The following is an 18,365-nucleotide window of genomic DNA, read 5'->3' on the forward strand; positions in this document are numbered from 1 at the left end:
CCGCTGCTCATTGGTCGGGTCCCCCGCAGCCCCGCCCCTAGAGCACGCGGAGGCGAGGCTCCGTCTCTCCACGCTTTATTGGTGCGCCGCGCGCCATCGCCCCCTCCGGCCCAGCGCGGGAAAAGGCCACGTGCGCGCCGCCGAGCAGCTTTTTCCCGTCAGCTCTACAGCTCCAGGTGCATCCCGCTGTACGCTTTATCCACTGTCCACTCCCCCGGGGCTCCTGGGGCTCCAGCCGCCGCGTATCGCTCCATTTCCTGCTGGAACTGCAGCTGGCGCCCCCGGTTGGGATCCACATTGATCCAGTTGTTGGCAATCCACTTGGTGCCCTGTGTGACCAGGCAGCCCCCGTGCAGGGCGAAGTCATCCAGCTCTCCTACCCAGCCTGTGGAGCAAAGCCATGTCAGGAGGGAGTGAGGAGTGCTGCTCTCCCACCCACGGCATTGGCTTGGGTTTTGGCTCAGGTGCATCTTACAGGAGTTGGCTTCTCCTGGCACCCCTCTATCTTAGTGCTACCCCGCCCTAGCACCTACAAGGAGTGCACCAGGGCAGGCTTCCCAGGTGCAAAATGCTCGTTGCTGTCTTGTCTCTACCCAGCACAAGGGGCTCTTGCATTCTGCATCCCAGCCACTGTTTTTCTCAACTCTTTCCAAAAGGGAATGGCATGGAAGAGACAGGTGTTGCTGTTAGAAAACCTGTAGAAGTCAGGCTCATGGACACATTACGGACTGCATTCTAGCAGTTCTAAATGATCCTGTCTTTACAGAGGTCTCATGTTATTTTCTGTAGCAGACTTGCATCAGCAGCCAGCTTCCATTTCGGAACAATCTGCTCATAAAAACACAACAGGGCACTTCTTGCAGGACAGCGATGATGTTGATTATTATCATCCAGCAGTCCAAACACTGGTCTTGTGACCTTCTCTGTGGATTTTCTAGCGATGGAAACATGGGCTGCTCCCAGGAGACCTCCTTCCACCACTGTTCAAAATCTGCCATCGAAATTTTCTGGAGTCACTCTTCAGCAGCCTGGGAGGTTCGTGTCAATCCCTCAGCCTGCCTGCCAGGGAAAACCATGCTGTGCTTTGGGAGAAAAACAGCCCTGAGGACACATCACCCAGCTGCGGCTGAGCTATAAAGCAGGAGCTGGCCCCAAGCATGGCAGAGCCGTGCATGGTGCAGATTGTGCCTCCCTGTGCTGCAGAGCTGATGGCTGTGCCTTTGTCTACCTCCCCTCTGGGCAACACCACATCAGTGAAACATTCTGAATTGCAGACCAAGTTCCAGTAGGAGTTTGAGCTTGCACAGTGGGACAGCAGGCAGCAGGCGATGGCTACTGCAGCCAAGGTCTTTGTTTGCTAGCTGCTAGTCCTGTCCCCTAAAAGCATCAGGAGCCACTGACCTACTGCCTGTAAACAAAGGCTTTTCAGAGTCAGGAAGCTCCTACCCGCCTGGTGACAAGTACACTCTATAGTTCCCACTAGCAGGCAGCTACCACCCCTTGGCTCCCTTTTGAGCTCCCAGCCACTGCAAGAAGATGATGGCCATCACCTCTCACAGTTCTATCCCTCCCATGAGCCAAGTCTTGAAACCAGCTCATACCTTCTCCATCTGACAGGTAGTTGTACCAGAAGACAGCAGTGCCTTGCTGAGGTTTCACTCGCAAATTGCCCTTGTTGCAGTTTTTCCGTGTATCTCGCAGGTCCACATCGTTCTGAATCAAAGACTGGCAAGAAACCACAGAGAAGGTGATGCAAACAGGGCTGGAACGAAGTGCACGCACTGGGCTGCCAGTGCTCACCCTGCCCTCTGCCTGACTGCCCCGCAGGGACAGCTCAGGGCTTTCACAACCCACCCACAGCAGCCAGTTTCAGGCCCCTGGAGGTCCATAACCTGTTTCTGAGCAGCCGCCCAGTCTTAACGCATTGCCTGACAGGAGCACAACATACCCACTAAGACTTAGTCTGAGGAAACCTGTCCAGACAGAAGCAAGCAGGACCCATTATGGCAGCAAGGCCACCAGACCACCACTTGCACCTCCCTGTGCTCGTATGAGCATGAAATGTGTTCCAGCCTCACACACCAGACCCCTTCTGCAGCCATAGAAAATAAAGACACTCAAAGACTGTCTCCCCAGGGGTAATGTATAAGTGAGATTCATTTACCATCTCTTCGTATGTCCTGTTGTCAGCTATAGGAAAGACTGTTTCGCCTCCCCCAGTCACGTTGTTCAGGTAGAACAGTACCGTCACATACCTGAAAGACAGACTGGCTGTTAGGGGACACAACTGGAACAAGAGGTGATGCACAGGGGCTGTCTATACCTTGTCCCTCCACTGTACATACAGCGGTTCCTCCAAGACATCATGAGGTATGGGATTTCTTAGAATCCCAGACTGGTTTGTGTTGGAAGGGACCTTAAAGCTCATCCAGTTCCAACCCCCTGCCACGCACACAGACACCTTCCACTAGAGCAGGTTGCCCCAAGCCCCGTTCCACCTGGCCTTGAGCACTGCCAGGGATGGGGCAGCCACAGCTTCTCTGGGCACCCTGTGCCAACGCCTCAGCACCCTCACAGGGCAGAACTTCTGCCTAAGAACTCACCTCAGTCTCCCCTCTGGCAGGTTAAAGCCATTCCCATTTGTCCTGTCCCTACAGGCCCTTGTCCAAAGCCCCTCTCCAGGTTTCTTGTCGGCCCCTTTAGGCACTGAGAGCTGCTCTAAGGTGTCCCCAGAGTCTTCTCTTCTCCAGGCTGAACAAGTCCAACTCTCAGACTGTCAAGCTCTCAGCTTTGATGATTTGCATCATCAGCTTTTCTCCAAGAACAAGACAAGGACAACAAAGAAGATCCCCACTCACTCACAGCAGTGAAGGTGTGTTTCTAGTCTCCGATGGGGATGACCCAACAGCTCTGCAGAACCACTCTGCCCTCCTTGCATGGACTCACAGGATTTGCCCACCAACCCCTTTAAACCCCTTCATGACAGTGATCTCCAGAGCGGTTTACGAGCCCACCAGCCAAGCACTGACTGCTATACGAGGTGAGGTGAAACATCTCTCCACCTCTCCTCTAGCACGTTCCAGATTGTTCCAAGGTAGACCGTACCGGCAGGAGGTCTCAAAGGGAGCGCTTTCATTGGCGACCAGCTTCGTGTGACTGCAGGCAGTCTCGGGGAAGACAGGACCACTGTCCATATGGGCATGGTAGTGCCCTCCTTGGTCATAGCGCACAACCTGGAGGGGCTCACTGTGCTCCACGATCTCGGGGGGCAAGCGAGTCAGGCGCATTACCCTGGGGAAGAGGAGAGCAGAGCAGGTGAGGGGAAAGCACCAACACCCTGTCAGCCACTACTACCAAGCAGCAAATGAATCTAGGGAAAGAGAACCCCCTTCCCAACAGACTGGAGAGATGGATGGGCTGCAGCAAGCATGCCAAGAGGCAGACTAGGTCCTTAGAGATCTGTTGGACTATTAGCATCAGCTCAGCAAGTCATTATTAATGTTACTTCAAAACCAAACAAAACCGAAGGGTGCATCACCAGCAGGACTGCTCTGAGGAAGATTTTGCTTGCTCAGCAAGATCCCTTGTGTGTGGGGCTCCCTGGAGCCTTCACGTGCCATCTCATCACTTCTCTGGACTCCTGCTCACCACCTACAGACCTTGGGACACTTAGCAAAGCACAGGGCCCCTGCTGAGAGTGAAGGAGAGACTAGCTCTAGGAATATTCTTGTCACCTAACTCACCTTTCCCTGTTGCCTTTTCAGCAGCCTCCCTCCCAGGGCAGAGGGGCACTGGAAGTGACCAAGGAGACCGGAGCCCTGCTGCTCTGGGATTTTTTCCGCTGCTACATCTGAGATCATCCCCAAGGCAAGCAGGTACGTCTCGAGACCTGCCAAAGAATACTCAGAGCTCTGAGAATCTGGACCGGTAAAGCCCTCAGGGCAGGTGCAAGGGGAATGTGGCACCCAGGCAGGATGGCAAAGCCCCTCTGAGCACCGCACAGTCCCAAGGGAGGATTAACAGCCTCCTTCAGCGCTATGTCTTCACATCCTCATGTAACAGAAGCTAAATGAAGAGCATAAAAGCAGTGTGCTGATGCCTGTGTGTGCTGGCTAGCTGGCACGGAGAAGGTGGCAACCACAGTCTGCTCTAATCAAGGCAATATGTGACCCCATTCTCCTGCTGGAATGTCCTGAAGAAAAGGAGTAGCCAACAGCCGTTTTCAAGCCTCGGGACAGATTTTACCCACCCATGTTCTGGGCGAGGACCAGCACCACAAGAACAAGAGTCTCCAGCCAATTATCTGAAACTCACCACAGCTAAATGACTTGGCCTGTGTGCCGGGTTTCAATGCTTCCCGGTACCAAATCTGAGATGAAGGGAAGGGTAAGAGGTTCTCCTCTCTGCCATGAGCTGCCCTGTGATACGTGTGCTCAGAGGATTAAACTAACTTGGCTTCCTTGAGGTGAAGTTGTGCTTGTTAAAAAATCAGCTCTAAACAGCCAGATTTCAGTGAAATGTGTGAGTAACTAAAGCAGATGACAGCAACTACTGGCACCCAGACAGCATTGGAAATGGGCAGTTTCTCCCAGTAAGCTCATTTACTAATTAGAATGAATTACTCCATATAATGCCAAGTCTTCCTGGTTTTATAGGGCTGTTCCCAAAAGTGAATGGAGATGCTGCAAGGGTTGATTTTTCTTTTTCCTTCTCCATGGGACAGTAAAAAACTTTGTTCTAATGAAAACCTCCTCCCCACATTTTGGAGCTCTGTTCATTGCTCTTTATACTCCAAAGACTTTTCACACAATCAGGAAGTGTGAATATTAGCAAGCCTGCTGCTGCTTTTCCCAGCACATGTGCTCCTTGTGCCTACACAAACCCAACCACACCTTGGCTGCCTGGTCCTTACCTTTGCCGTATGGATCTCATCACCTGGTGAGCCCCCTCGCCCTGGTACAGCCATGTGTGCTGGCTGTTGCGCACCAAGTCACTCATCTTCACTTTCTGGCTTCCCATGTACTTGTGGAAATCATGGATATTCAATTGTTTGAACTCCTCCAAACTCAGCACACCTATGAGAAGAGAGAAAAAGCTGGTGACAGTCCCGCAGGTAATAAATAGTTCCTGGTGTTCTGTATCCAGAGAAGCCACCAGCTGAGGGCACTGCAGAAACTGCCTTCCTCAAACCAACCCCATCCACACTGGGGATCAGGTCGCAGAGACCAGAGGATGCTGCCCAGCAGCCAGCACACATCACGGGCTGCAAGCAGAGCTCACCCAGACAGTGAACCCAGTGCTGCTGTGGTGCCAGCTTATCTCTCTTGGACAACAGCACTCAGCCACCAGGGTCAGCCTGGGACAGGTCCTTGGATGCCAGTGGTCATAACCAAATTATCCACCATTATTATTTCTAGTGTCTCCCTGTCCCCACATTCCCCCTGCTCCACAAGGTCTTTCATGACGCAGTGCCACATCCAGGTTGTGACCTGGTCTCCTGGTGTCACATACCAATCTAACAGAAGGAAGCAGCACTCTGGAAGTAAGGTCCTGCCAAGAGCATGTTAACAGGACCTTACATTTGTTAATGTCTGGAATGGTGGAAAAGCCATGGAGGACTCAAACATACGCTCCTACCCCTGCCAAGAATGCCACCGGTACCCTCTGGATATTTAGGCATTCACACGGGTACTGCTTCAACTCCAAAGCAGCTCCTCCTGAGCAGCTCTCAGTGCCAGGTCACTGGAAGACAGCGTGCAGAGCCTGTGTGTTCACTTAATTTGATTAGGAAATGGAGAGTTGCTTAATTGAGGCCACACTAATTAGAGCAGCAGAAGTTAGAATACACATCCGGACCAGCAGGAGCCCTTGGGAGACCAGGGCAGGAAGAGCAGAAGTGTCCTCACAGAATACAAGAGTTTGCAGTGGCAGAGATGGGGGTCAGTAGCAAAGGCTGACCAATAAGACCATCTCCACTTACTGAGGCCTGCCAGGGATGTGGGGCTCCAGAAGTCTCCATGAAAACAGGGTGGAAGTGGAAGGCACCTTAACACCTGCAGCCCACATAACAAGGGCTACATAGTCAGAAACAGAGCAGTCTATCAGACCACAGGAGCACACACTGAAAATCATATTATAGCAGGGCATGAACCAAGGCAGGTCTGAGAGGTGAGAGGGAGCACAGAGCTGTGTTCTGGTCCTACTTCTGCAAGATCCAAGCCCAGGAGGTAGAACTATCTGCAGCTAGACTGGTGTCTACTGGTTTACACTGATTTTACTTTTCTGCCAAGTCTCTAAAGCAGTGTTATATTCCTTTGAAGAGCACAGGTAGAGAAATGAGCCTGGGCAGGAACATTGCTCCTGCTTTGCCCCACATGGCTGTGCGAGGTGTCAACCGTGCTGAAGGTGAAGGCATTCCCATGGAGCTGCTCTTACCATTCCCATCAGGATCAGCCTTGACAGCAGTGTACATCTCCCGGATGTTTTCGGGGGTCATCCACCTGCCGTTCCCAAGCCGGGTGTGAGTCAACACCTGAAATTCATAGATGGATCAACACCAGGCACTGGTTTCTTGTACTACCACAACCCTACAGCTGCCCTGCTTGAGGCCTGGTGGGCTCTGCTCTGCAGCCAGGCATCAGCATGTCTCTGCAGAAAGACGACTTCAGGGAGAGCCATCTGGCAGCCACACACAGCATGTGGCTGATGAGTGCTGTTATTTCCAGTTTAGGTCATGGCAAATGACTGCTGGGACATTGTTAACCAGTCCTGAAGTTCCTTCTCTTGAAGGGAAAGTAAAACCCACAGCACCAGGAACGTTTTACCCAGCATATTCAAAACACATCTGCCAAGGACCATCGCTGCCTCCCAACAGCAGCACAACTGCTGTATACCTCCCTAGAAACTTCCATGTGGAAGGCCAGCACAAGTCTTGAGACATAGAACTAAGCAAGTACTGACTGGAATATACTGGGGTCTGGCCCTACCCAAGCACATGCGTAATGAAGAGACCATCTGAGCAGGAAACCTCTGAGAAGGTGCCCAACAAACATTCCCAGGTCTGTCCCACACTCTACCTCTTTGAGCTGCAGCTGCCCATCCTGGTTGTGGTCCAGCAGATTGAAAATGTCCATCTGGCTGATTTCTATCATTTCCATGGCTTCCTCATAGTCATCCGTTGGTAGGATCTGGCTCTTCTGCAGCCCCTTCAGCTGGGCCAGATGGATGATGAGCTTGCACTCCTCCTCTGTCAGGAAGTCAGGAATTTCTGCAGCAGAAGCGTGAGCAGCAACAGACACTGAGGAACTGTTACAGTGAGACCCCAAACCAATGGCAGGGCACTCAGAAAAAGGAGAAAAAAAAGGGTGTGAGGAATTCAGGAACTGACTAAGTTTGGGGCATTCAAACACATCTGAGCACACACCATACACCTGTGCTGCTGGGGGTGGGTATTTTTACAGCAGCAATTCATAAATGTTTGGATGCAGAGGTCAAGCCCTTAAACTCTCTCACAGATACCACAATGGACAAAGGAGTGAACAAACACCTGCGTATCACCACATATTATCACTTCAAAGGTGACATGTGGATCACAGTCTGGGAACTGCTGCTCTACAGGAAGAGAGGCGAGAAAAACTTTGTGGTGGGCAGTGGTGACTGCAGGGTTTCAGGCTTCTGTAGTCTCACGTGGAGAGGACAGCGCTGTGACCCTGGCACAGTGAAACCCAAAGAGCAAGGAGAAGACTTTCAAGCTTACTCCCACTCATTCACTTGCTTCCCCACTAAAAAGGGTCTTTAAGTGCACTATTAAAGGGGAGGGCACTGCACATGGTGGACGCCACATTCCATACTGAGGTACTACCTGGGTGTAATCAGCTTTTTTTTGCAGCACAAAACTAGCAGCAATCAGGCAATAGTAGGAGCCCAAGCAGATTTAAATGCAGATAAATGACTAAGAAATTTCTCACTGCATAGTGCATGGGGCACTCGCAAAGTGCTGACAAGGTCTTGTTCCACAGCAGTTAATGCTGTGAGGTTGAGAAGATCCTTCTTGCTGGTGTCTGCCACTCCCGGGTCAATCTTGTTACTGAGGCTTTTGAAGGTGGAAATCAAAAACATCACAGCAGGACAGGTTTAAGTGCTCCTAAGCCAAAGGTCCTGCTCTCCAAATTGCAGCTCCCTAGAGCTCCTGCAGGTATGTGCCATGGACACATTACATCTCAACTACAGCAACCCTCAAAGCATGGAAAACAGTAATTAGTTATTTCTATGACCTGAAATCAACCCTATCAGCTCAAACTGTCAATGAGCAGTTGGCTTCTTCCTAAGTACAGACCAGAACTAGCCCTGTGGAAAACAAGCTGTTCCTGGGAAGCCCCAGCAACACAATGCAGCTGCCTGTATCCGTGACACCCACTGAGGAAACAAATTCCACTACTGGCAGTGCATCCCAAAGGATGCTTCAGAGCCAGAGCTTCCACTGACCGCTTTGAACCCCATAGCACACCACCAGAATGAACTGTGCTGGCAAGCAATGCTCCCAGTGTTTCCAGTTCCGCAAACTGGGCTATAGTAATGATAGCTTCTGGAATCTTAATTATGTGCTGGAAGAAGGACAATCCCTCTCTCCAGAAGGATTTTTGAATGAAGGAACAACTCTCTTAACCGGAAACCGTGCTCTGTCACACAGGCTGCGGGGTGAGGGGGTCCAGGAAGGTGTTGCCAATCCCATCTGCAAACAACCTGGCTCCAGAGCTGCAAATTAGTTCCTCTCTACCCTCAGCTCTCCCAAACAGTTAACTTCTGGCTGTGAGACCATCCTATCTCCCTGCCCGCTCAACAATAGATCCTGCTAAACAAATGCCTCTTAATTGACTTTGACTTTGAGCTTTTACAAAAAAACAAAAGAGAGGAAAACATTGGGCCTTATGAAATAATGACTAATCCTGGAGCCAGAGAAAGGGGAAGGGTTAGAGCATTGGTGTCAAACAGAGATTCAATCTTGGCTGAAAGAGCTCCAAGACACATGGGCCAAATCATTCATCCCTCCCCAAGTGCCCTCATTTCCACACCTGCTGATCTAAGCCAAACCCCTGCTAAAATCCAAACAATCAGGGCCGCTGGCAAATGAAAACTGGAGCATTGTCTTCCCCATGAGGGCTCTGAAAGGGCCGCACTTAATGAGGATAGATTGACAGAGAGGTGGCTCCTAGGCTATAAAAGGCATCCCACAGTCAGAGGCAGCTCAGTCTGGGGTGTGCTGCCTGTCTTCCTGCTCCAAGAATGATCACAGCCCACCACAGGCACCCCTTGAGGCTGGGTGGCCCATGGCTGCTGGGCGTCCTGGTGTACCTGCTGCTGTGGGGGTCTCCAGGGGCCTGGGCGAGCTATCTGAGGAGATCCTCCAGCTGCACACCCATCCCGCCCGGCATGGCCTTGTGCTACAACATCGGCTACTCCGAGATGAGGATTCCCAACCTGCTGGAGCACGAGACCATGCCAGAAGTGATCCAGCAGTCCTCCAGCTGGCTGCCCTTGCTGGCCAGGGAGTGCCACCCAGACGCTAGGATCTTCCTCTGCTCCCTCTTTGCACCAATCTGTTTGGACAGGTAAGATGTTTTTACAAGTTATTCCTGCTGTCTTAAGTAACTCCCTGAAGAGCACAACTGCATTTGACTTTCGAGAGAACCCACGTCCAGTGCGACCAGTGCTGTCCCCAAGAAGCTGTGTGTCCCTCTTGGCAAGGGGCAATTGGACTTCCCACGAGGGACCATCCCTCTGAAAGTGAAACATGAGCATTCCATCTCTCAGGAGCAGGAATATTATGTTCCCTGCTGTGGGATTTCCTGCTCTCCCACCCCAGGCACTGTTGCCATCTCCCCCAGCCACCCCTCTCACACACCACAGTAGCTGCTGGTACCCACCAGCACAGCCCTGAGCAGCAGCAAACCCCTCAGCCTGCTGCCAGGAGGAGCCCAGAGGTGCTGCAATCCCCATCCCCTCCCCAGGGTCATCTACCCCTGCCGCAGCCTGTGCGAAGCCGTCAAGAGAAGCTGCGCTCCTGTCATGGCTTGTTATGGGTATCCCTGGCCCGAAATCCTCAACTGCAACAAGTTTCCTGCTGATCACGAGCTGTGCATTGCAGCAGTGTCCATGGATGAAAACTCCACCAGTAGGAGAAGTAAGTTTGGTTCTTTTCTCCTATGTTTTCCCACAGGCAACACTGAAAGCTCAGCGGATCAGCCTGCCCAGAATTTCTGGGTTTAAGCTGTGTTTAAAGAAGTTATAAATTCCAGTTTTGTTCTCTGTGGGAGCGCCACTGTGTCTGGAAAATTAGTGTAACATTGACTGCAGCTTGTTCCCCTCTCTGCTGTATTCATTAGCTCCCTGGGTGCCATCAGACCACGCAGGGTTTGGGGCAAGGGGAAGGAATTGCTGTCAAAAGCCTAATGCCCAGGAACAGCGTGAGAGCTCATGGCATGCAGGCTCCAGGCAGTGAGACGTGTTTCCAGCAGGGCTCTGGAGCTTCAGCCCTCATCTTTCAGCTGTGTCCAGGGTTTAAAAACATGCAAAAAAGGAGAACTGTTTTGTAAGCCTTGTTTTTAAACATTAGGAAACACCACTAAGGGGCATGAGCCTCTGCAGACATATCACACCAGAAAAAAAGAATCTCTAAGACTGAAAGACTGAATTAAACACTCACATACTGGTGAATACTGGGGTAGATCCAAGAACAGCTAAGGGCAGGACTTATGCCTCATTTCAGCATCACTGGATGTAGTCTGGCCATACCAGTGGTTTTACTGTTTCACCCACACTAGGAGATCTTCACCAAGCATTTTCACTGCTGCTTTAACATGCAGCAACGCACACAAGCCTAAACAAAGCACAAGAAGCAGCATCTTCCACAGCCCCAGAAAGGAGAACTTGACATTTCCCACCCTGGCAATCTGAGATGTCCTGGGTAGCTCAGGAGGAAGCACCACTCAGGAACAGCAAGCCACCACTTGCAGATATCAAAAGTATCATTATGCCTTTTCCAATGATGCTTGACAAGGGTGTTCTAACTAGATTTCTGTTGCAGCAGTACCCCGAGCCAGCTGCAAGGACTGTGAGCTTGAGGAAGCCAGCACTGCCAGGGAGATCCTGGAAAACATCTGTGCCAATGATTTTGGTGAGTACAACCCCCCCCCATTCTCTCAGTTGCTGCTGTTCCCTCTAGCAGCCATGTACTGGCATGGACAGAAAATGGCTGCAGCTTTTACAGCAGATGCCAGGGATTTTAGGTATTAAGCATTCCCCAGGGAAGTGGTGAAGTCAGCAACTCTGGAAGTATATAAAAGTTGTGTAGATTTGGCACTGAGGGATATGGTTTAATGGTGGACCTGTCAGTGCCGAGTTAACAGTTTGACTCAATGATCTTAAAGGTCTTTTCCCACCTAAATGATTCTGTGATTCTAAAAATGGTGTTCAGTACTGGAAACTCACTTCAAATGAGAACTTTTATAAGCTCACTGCAATTACAAGGGATGGATGTGTCACCACATTACAGGAACAGCATGAAAGCCTTGCGTTGCTGTGTGATTAAGTAGTTAAGAGCTATATGGAAAGTAAATAGAACTAACATCTCTTTTTCCAACCCCTATAGCAGTGAAAATACGAATCCTGAGGAAGAACACCACAACTACCATCTCAGACTTCGACCTGGACACCTCCAGGGTGGAGGTCCTGAAACATGGTCCCCTTCTCAGAACTGAAGTCCCCGGCAGGCTCCAGCAGTGGCTGGACATAGACGCGACCTGCGTCCACAACATCATGAGAGGCACGCACACAGGGGTCTTCGTTGTAAGCGGTGAAGTGCAGAGTGACAAAGTGGTGGTGAACAAGGCCTACGCCTGGCAGAAGAAGAACAGGAACCTGCACCAGGCAGTGCGGAGGTGGAAACATCACCGCTGCCCCGACCAGGCTGGCCGGAAGGTCTGAAAGGTCTGAATTCCAGCAATAAGAAACTGCTCCCTTCCCTATGGCTAGAAAACTCCTTTCCCTGGAAGTTGGTGTTTTCGAGATGTACAGTCAATATTTTTAGGTGATTCAAAGCAGTCATAGTCCACAGATAGGGCCTCACAACACATTTACAGATCCCTGTTTTACTGAGACAGAGCTTGAGGGTGCAGGTTTAACATACTCCTCACACAAGGCTCTGTAGATCCAGGACTTGCAGTGGATGGCTTTGTATAGGATCCAAGGTCACAACAAAACCAAACTGAACTCTGCAGGCAAGAGATCTCTGGTGCCAGTTTCTCCTAGATCTTGTCATCGAAGTTGATAGCCATTTCAGCTTTATTATTTGAACCAGAGCCACTGATGCTGTCCAAGTGCCTGCTTGCTTTCTGTTCAGGGAGATTAGACAGAAGTCCCCCTGACTGCTAAGAGATGCTGTTTGTGTAATGGAAAAAATACTCTTGAACAGTCTGAGATAAACTAAGGGGGAGACAACCCACCCCTGCAACGTCTGGCCCCTTAAAGAATTAGCTGTCTCTTCAGCTTGCTGCATGAGAATTGATGAGCATCTTCAGAGGTAAAAGAAACAGCTGTTCTCAGGCAGGAAAGGCAAACAGCAAAGATAGCTGAGGGCTTCTGCATAACAGGGAAAACCACTTTTTAATACCAGAAATTCAGTTTGGATCCCCAGTAATTGGGTTATCAAGATCTCACAAGAGCCTTGAGAAAGAGCAGAGCAGGAATGAGACATCAGCCATTGAAACCTCTGCTTTTGTGGGCAACAGCAGCTTTGCTTGGGACTTGGAGTGAGCCCTAATCCCAGCACAACAGCAGCTACTTGCAGCTGTGATAAGGGAATGGGAGAGAAACATTACACAGCTGTCTGGCCTTCCTTCTGCATGCAAAGACAGAAAAGGTTGAAAAAGTCAATCTCGCCAAGTTCTCTGAAGCTCACTCTCACCCAGGTAAGCAGGGACTAGTTCTCTGCTGTAGCTCTACAATCCAGATCAGAGAGCAGAAAACAGCAAATCCCCAAATAAAGAAACAAGTTGGATTTCTACGGCCTAACAAAAATTAAGTGGAAAGTTTTCCACACTGGATTAAACTTGGGAAAGGGGAAAAACAGCTTTTCTGTGTGGTTCATGCTGCCTGAGGTCTTGGTTGTGGGCAGCCATCCGCTTTGATGGAGACACATTGCCTCCCTCTGCTTGTAAAGCACACCAACAACCCGTGATGTGATCTCTTCAGCTTCAGCGTGGGCTGAGACGAGCCCTCAGATGCTCACACTGAAATTCAGCTGCGCTTGACATTTGTGCAGCAATTACTTCTACTCCCTGAGGATCTGAAGAAAAACACAGCCAGATTTCCTAGGTTTTATTCCTCCCTGCTACCTTGTCTTGCAAACTGCCATCCAATCCACAGAATCCACTGTCAAGTAATCCTGGCAATGGCAGCATCTTCTGAACTATGTTTGGAAAACACACCAGAACATATAAAAGCTCTGAAGGTTGAAAACGCTTTGCCTGATATTTGTTTTCTATTAATAGGATTATTTGATCACTAATGTTGCCTAACTAAAAAGTGCACAGATGGTCTGACTTACGAGCTTTAGAAAAGATGTCTCGTAGCCAGAGGCAGGGGAAAAAATAGGGCAGGGACTTTTTCATAGCTCCATGAAATACATCTGGGTTCAATGCAGATGACTTACATTTAAAAGAGAAACCACAAGTTCCCCTATGGTACCGGTGCCATACTCCAAAGCACAGAGCTCACATTAAGTCATAAATGAGCTGTCCATTGCTTTGGTCCCACTACAGCCCAAAGAAAAGATCACAGACCAGCCGCTTATTTCCTTAAATAGGCTCTCACATACCACAACACTTTGTGTTAAGTAAAATCTCAGGAAATTTAAGAGTCCTTGTTTGCTAGTGACTTCTGGGTTTAACACAATCAAGTTAAATACACACTTCCACTAATTTAAACAACAGACATAAAATAAATCAGGGGTATTCTTAAACCAGATGATTTAGATTGGTTCTGTTTGCATAGATAGAGAAGCCTCTGGAAGTCTTTTAAAGTCAGAGCTGGCTCCTGGCAGGTTTATCTGGGAAATAAGAGCTGTCCTGCTTGAAGTTTCTAAATAGGGGCCTTCTTATCAGAGACGAAGGAGAACAGACTCTGTGGGTCAATGTCTGTCAGACACCATCCTCAGGGAGCGAAGCTTCCCCTGGAACCAATGGTGGTGCCGGAGTGACAAGTTAAAAGTTGTGGGATTACTGCTGCCAGGACCAACCTGCCTCTGAGCAGCTTCAGCACCATCCTCACAGGCCAGGATCAGCTCTTGTACTTAACTGGTACCTGTAGGGCAGAGAAGGTGGAAACAGTTTTCCCAAGTGAAAACCAGAAACTGTGGTTCTCGTGATGGCACTGGGCTTGTGATCGCTGTGGGGTGTCAGCTCCGGGCTGGTGTGTCAGACAGAAACCCACTCTGAAATTTGCAAACCATAAGTACAACATATGTGGAGATGCCAAAAGAACTCTATATATTTCTTCCAGATACTTATTGCATTGAGTTTAGTAAGAACCCTACCTGATTTATGGCCAGGCTTTCAGTGTCTACATTCCATTTGCAATTGGAAAAAACCCTCTTTATGTATTATTGAGAAAACATCTAAAAGACTCTCAGTGTTGGTTTTCAGGCAACAGGTTTTGACGTTGCAGTAGTAGGATTTTTGTAATCATCTGTCCCCCAAAAATCAATTTGTATATTCTCAGTGGATGTCCAGAACACAAGAGTCCAATTAATGAGACTTTACCAGTCATCACAGAAAGGTAAAGAAGGTTTTAAAACATCTGGAAGAAGGATATTGTGTGGCTGCTTATCAGAGCACCCAGAAATATACGTAAATCTGGAATAAGATGTAAAATGGTGGCAGACATTAAATCTGTCAATTCCCCTGTCAGTCATTTTCTCAGCACTGAAGCACCAACACTAAATTGCTTTATCACCATTCGTTACCAAAACTTTGGGGATCTCTTGCACATTCCTAATACTGAGAAGCTTCTTCAAGGTCCTCTTCAGCGATCTGCTGCCTGTTCATGGAATTTTAAAGGGAATCTGGAAAACCTGGAAAGGTTTATCTTCGAAATCTTTCTAAGTAGACCAGCCAGAAAAGTCACCCCTGCAAATACCGTATCAAAATGCCTTGAACAGAATCACACTCGTTATAAGGCAGCGCCGAGGAGAAGCGAATACGGCAGAAATAGTTTCCCCCAGGTAAGGCAGCGGGAGGGAGGCAGGACCCCCCATCCTCGGAACCCCCACCCCTGCCGGCCGCTGCCAGCCGGGAACGGCGGGCACCGCTCCCGCAGCCCCGAAACCGGGTGACGGCCGCGCTGACACCGCAGGGGAAGGGGGAGAGGAGCCGATCCGCCCGCTCCCGGCGTGCCCGGTGCCCGTCGCTGCGGGGCCGGTACTCACCGAAGAGCAGCGGCTTGAGGCTGAGGGTGCGCACGGCGTGGACCCGGCCCGGCACCAGCTCCACCCGCTGCGTGTGGCCCACCTGCGGGGGGAGAGCAGCGGTGAGCGGCGGCCGCAGCCCCGGCCCCAGCATCACCCCCCAGGCGCGGCCTTGCCTTGATGCCCTCGAGGCGAGGGAGGGCGCGGGCGGGCGGAGGCGGCGGTGGCTGGGGAGCGGCGGGCGGCCCGCCGGGCTCTCCGGCGCTGAGGTGCACGAAGAGCAGCAGCCCCAGCACGTTGAGGACGTAGAGGTGGGCGAACACCATGAGGACGAGGAAGTACGGCCGCGAGCACACGGGCCTCGGGCGGCCGCCGGGCGGGCCGGGCAGCGGGGGACCCTCCGACCGCGAGGCTGCCGGCGCCGCCGCCGCCATCGCGTTCCCCCCGGCCCGCCAGGCCTCGCAGCGTCACCACGGCAACCGGCCGGCGTGCTGCGTCACCTCGCCGCGGGGGCGTGGCGATGGCGGCAAAGAGCCCCCATCCCATCCCATCCCATCCCGTCCCGTCCCGTCCCGTCCCATCCCATCCCCTCCCGTACCATCAAGAGCCAGGACACCTCCGGAGTTAGAAATCACGATTTATTTCAAATAAACCATGGGCACACCGCTGGCAAAATGTCTCCCGGGTAGTTTTTCTGCCCCTGGCCCTCTCCGGTGCCTGCAAAGGAAAGCAAGGGGCAGCAGCACTCCGTTAGGGTCACCCCCAGCCTGGAGCAAGGGAAGGCATTCCCAGAACAAGTGCCACATTTAAAAATAAAGTTCTATTTTATTATTTTTTCCCCCACTTGCTTAAAAAATCATAAAACTTGAGAATGCGAGAGTATAGTACAGAAACCTCCTGCAGCCCCAGCCCTGCAAAGGCAGGAACAGCAGTCATGCAGTTCGTGGTATCCATAGAAAACATTTTGTTACAGTCTGGGAAGCCTGAGGACTATTAGAGATGAGGCAGTCAATGTACTAACACGAGCGAAACTGAAATAAAGAGAATGGGATGCAAGGATGGAGGTGTCAGACTGGTGTGGGGACCAGAAATGGGTGGGAAAACTAAAAGTTGTAGCAGTAACGGACCAAAGGGAAGCTGTACCTGGGAATTAAGGGCTCCTGAGATGCCTTCTACTCACCTACAGTCATAGAATCATGGAGTGGACCTTAAAGCTCATCCAGCTCCAAACCCCTGCCACAGGCAGTGACACCTTCCACTAGCCCAGGTTGCATTCCTTCACCATCCTCATAGTGAAGATTTTATTTCTAGTATCTAACCTAAATCTATGCTCTTTCAGCTAAACCATTTCCCCCATGTCCTGTCACTACATGCTGTTGTAAAATCGTGTAACCTCACTGACACAAAAAGAGCTGTGTTCCTACTAGAGGAGAAAAACGTGGCCTCATCTTTTGGTGTTGAGAATTCCAGTCTCCTCCCTGTCACCCGCCTCGCTGGCAGTGTAAGTCACTCCACACAAGGAGTCAGCAGTTCCCATGCTCTGCAGGTTTCATTCCAGAGCCTATGACTTTCTGTATGACACTACAACAGCAGTCACTCACCCTGCCCAGGCTGCATATCAGTCCTGTTGCATTCCAGAGTATGCAAACAGGATCTGTGCATGCAAAGCAGGACTTCAAGCACCTTCAGAACAAGTGTTTTGATTTCTTTCCGAATAAATGGAACTGGTTTCAGAAAATTAGAAGAATTAGGGGGGACACTGTGCAATAATTATTACTGTTCCTTAGCAAAGCATCGTGGCAGCCTGCTCAGAAAGTCTGGCCACAGCTGTATGGTTGGGCTTGTCTATAAACAAGGATTCATAGCAAAGCATTCTGTGGGAGTACGGGAAAGGGAGGAAGGGCAGCAGGCAGGGAGGGAGAGAAACAAAACCCCATTCTTATCTAGCTCAAAGCGGGACATAACAGCAGGGAGAGTTCTTTGGGATTAGGGAACTCAACATACTTGTTCTGCAAAATCTGGTGTTGTGATAGTTACATTTAGACAAGAACAACAGCAGCTTTTATCCTAATTAGTACTTTGCACATTACAGTTTTAAAGAACAGTTTAAACATTGATTCTAGGCACTGCAAACTGCTGGGTCTTGGCAAGCCTTACGCCATACTGTCCCTTTCCCTGAGTGCCGTGTGCCCAGACTTTGACAGTCGTTTGGGAAAAGGAGGGGAACAGAGAGTCTGATCTTTAGAATATACAGGGCACAAAGAGGCTGCTGCTGGGAGCAGAGGACGGAATGATGTCAGGAGGCAGTGGCTGGAGCAATGACAGAATACAAAGACCATGGTTATGGAGCCCTCTTCAACAACAAGCAGCACTGCCGCCAGAAACCACAGGCTCCCTCCCGGTCCCTACCCTGCTCCCTGGCTCCAGCTCTGCAACCCCACTCTACCTTCAGCTGCCTCTGTTATAACTCCCACTCCACTGCCAGCAGCTCCTTGGCAGTGAATTCCTCCATTCCCTGAGGATACATCCTACACCAGGGAAGGCAGGGAGGGAGGAAGGAAAGGGCCTCTCAGTTTGAAATGTTCTGCTGTGTACTAAAAGCACAGCCACAGCATTAGCTCCTACAACAGCGACTCCTCTTGTAACTGCTTGTTGAAATGCATCTGTCCAGTTACAACTGCTGCAAATCACAGAAACCCAGGATGGTTTGTGTTGGAAGGGACTTTAAAGCTTATCCAGTTTCAACTCCTGCCATGGGCAGGGACACTTTCCACTAGAGCAGGTTGCTCATGTCACAGGTATATGAAAAAGGTTCCAACAGTTCGCTTATTCTGACATGCATTAATTTAGCGCTTCCACTCCCCTCCAGTTTAATCTTTACCAAGTGACATTGTATAAGAGTAGT

The 18,365-nt window shown here is 50.4% G+C and overlaps 2 protein-coding genes across 4 annotated transcripts; one reads left to right on the top strand and one right to left on the bottom strand.

The window, feature by feature from the left end:
* Positions 1-59: 59 nt before the first annotated feature.
* On the bottom strand, positions 60-15,930 carry P4HTM (prolyl 4-hydroxylase, transmembrane). 2 transcript variants are annotated; one of them, XM_062631718.1, is made up of 9 exons: positions 15,637-15,930; positions 15,482-15,563; positions 7,077-7,267; positions 6,436-6,532; positions 4,913-5,075; positions 3,106-3,291; positions 2,165-2,255; positions 1,602-1,725; positions 60-385 (listed from the first exon to the last, which is right to left on the bottom strand). In XM_062631718.1, the coding sequence occupies exons 1-9, from the start codon at positions 15,892-15,894 to the stop codon at positions 165-167; spliced, it is 1,413 nt and encodes a 470-aa protein (XP_062487702.1). In that variant the 5' UTR covers positions 15,895-15,930; the 3' UTR covers positions 60-164. The 2 variants fall into 2 exon arrangements, with proteins under 2 accessions (XP_062487702.1, XP_062487703.1); XM_062631719.1 differs by lacking the exon at positions 60-385 and adding an exon at positions 405-828.
* LOC134170373 (secreted frizzled-related protein 5-like) lies at positions 8,110-13,515 on the top strand. Of its 2 annotated transcripts, none has more exons than XM_062631720.1 (4): positions 8,110-9,608; positions 10,008-10,180; positions 11,084-11,173; positions 11,648-13,515. In XM_062631720.1, the coding sequence occupies exons 1-4, from the start codon at positions 9,283-9,285 to the stop codon at positions 11,980-11,982; spliced, it is 924 nt and encodes a 307-aa protein (XP_062487704.1). In that variant the 5' UTR covers positions 8,110-9,282; the 3' UTR covers positions 11,983-13,515. The 2 variants fall into 2 exon arrangements, with proteins under 2 accessions (XP_062487704.1, XP_062487705.1); XM_062631721.1 differs by having other exon boundaries at positions 11,087-11,173.
* Positions 15,931-18,365: the final 2,435 nt, after the last annotated feature.

The sequence above is a fragment of the Pezoporus occidentalis genome, unplaced genomic scaffold (genome assembly GCF_034315485.1).
Source record: "Pezoporus occidentalis ecotype Australia unplaced genomic scaffold, CSIRO_AGI_Poc_V1 ctg371, whole genome shotgun sequence".
In the NCBI taxonomy this organism is placed as follows: Eukaryota; Metazoa; Chordata; class Aves; order Psittaciformes; family Psittacidae; genus Pezoporus; species Pezoporus occidentalis.

Bases quoted from the DNA above. Each gene is read 5' to 3' on its own strand.
- LOC134170373 (XM_062631720.1), top strand. From the start codon at position 9,283: ATGATCACAGCCCACCACAGGCACCCCTTGAGGCTGGGTGGCCCATGG. The intron at 9,609-10,007 runs GTAAGATGTTTT...TCCCCTCCCCAG, and splicing joins GCACCAATCTGTTTGGACAG to GGTCATCTACCCCTGCCGCA. The intron at 11,174-11,647 runs GTGAGTACAACC...CAACCCCTATAG, and splicing joins CATCTGTGCCAATGATTTTG to CAGTGAAAATACGAATCCTG.
- P4HTM (XM_062631718.1), bottom strand. From the start codon at position 15,894: ATGGCGGCGGCGGCGCCGGCAGCCTCGCGGTCGGAGGGTCCCCCGCTG. The intron at 6,533-7,076 runs GTAGAGTGTGGG...TATGAATTTCAG, and splicing joins GGCAGCTGCAGCTCAAAGAG to GTGTTGACTCACACCCGGCT. The intron at 5,076-6,435 runs GTAAGAGCAGCT...CTCTTCTCATAG, and splicing joins GGCTGATCCTGATGGGAATG to GTGTGCTGAGTTTGGAGGAG.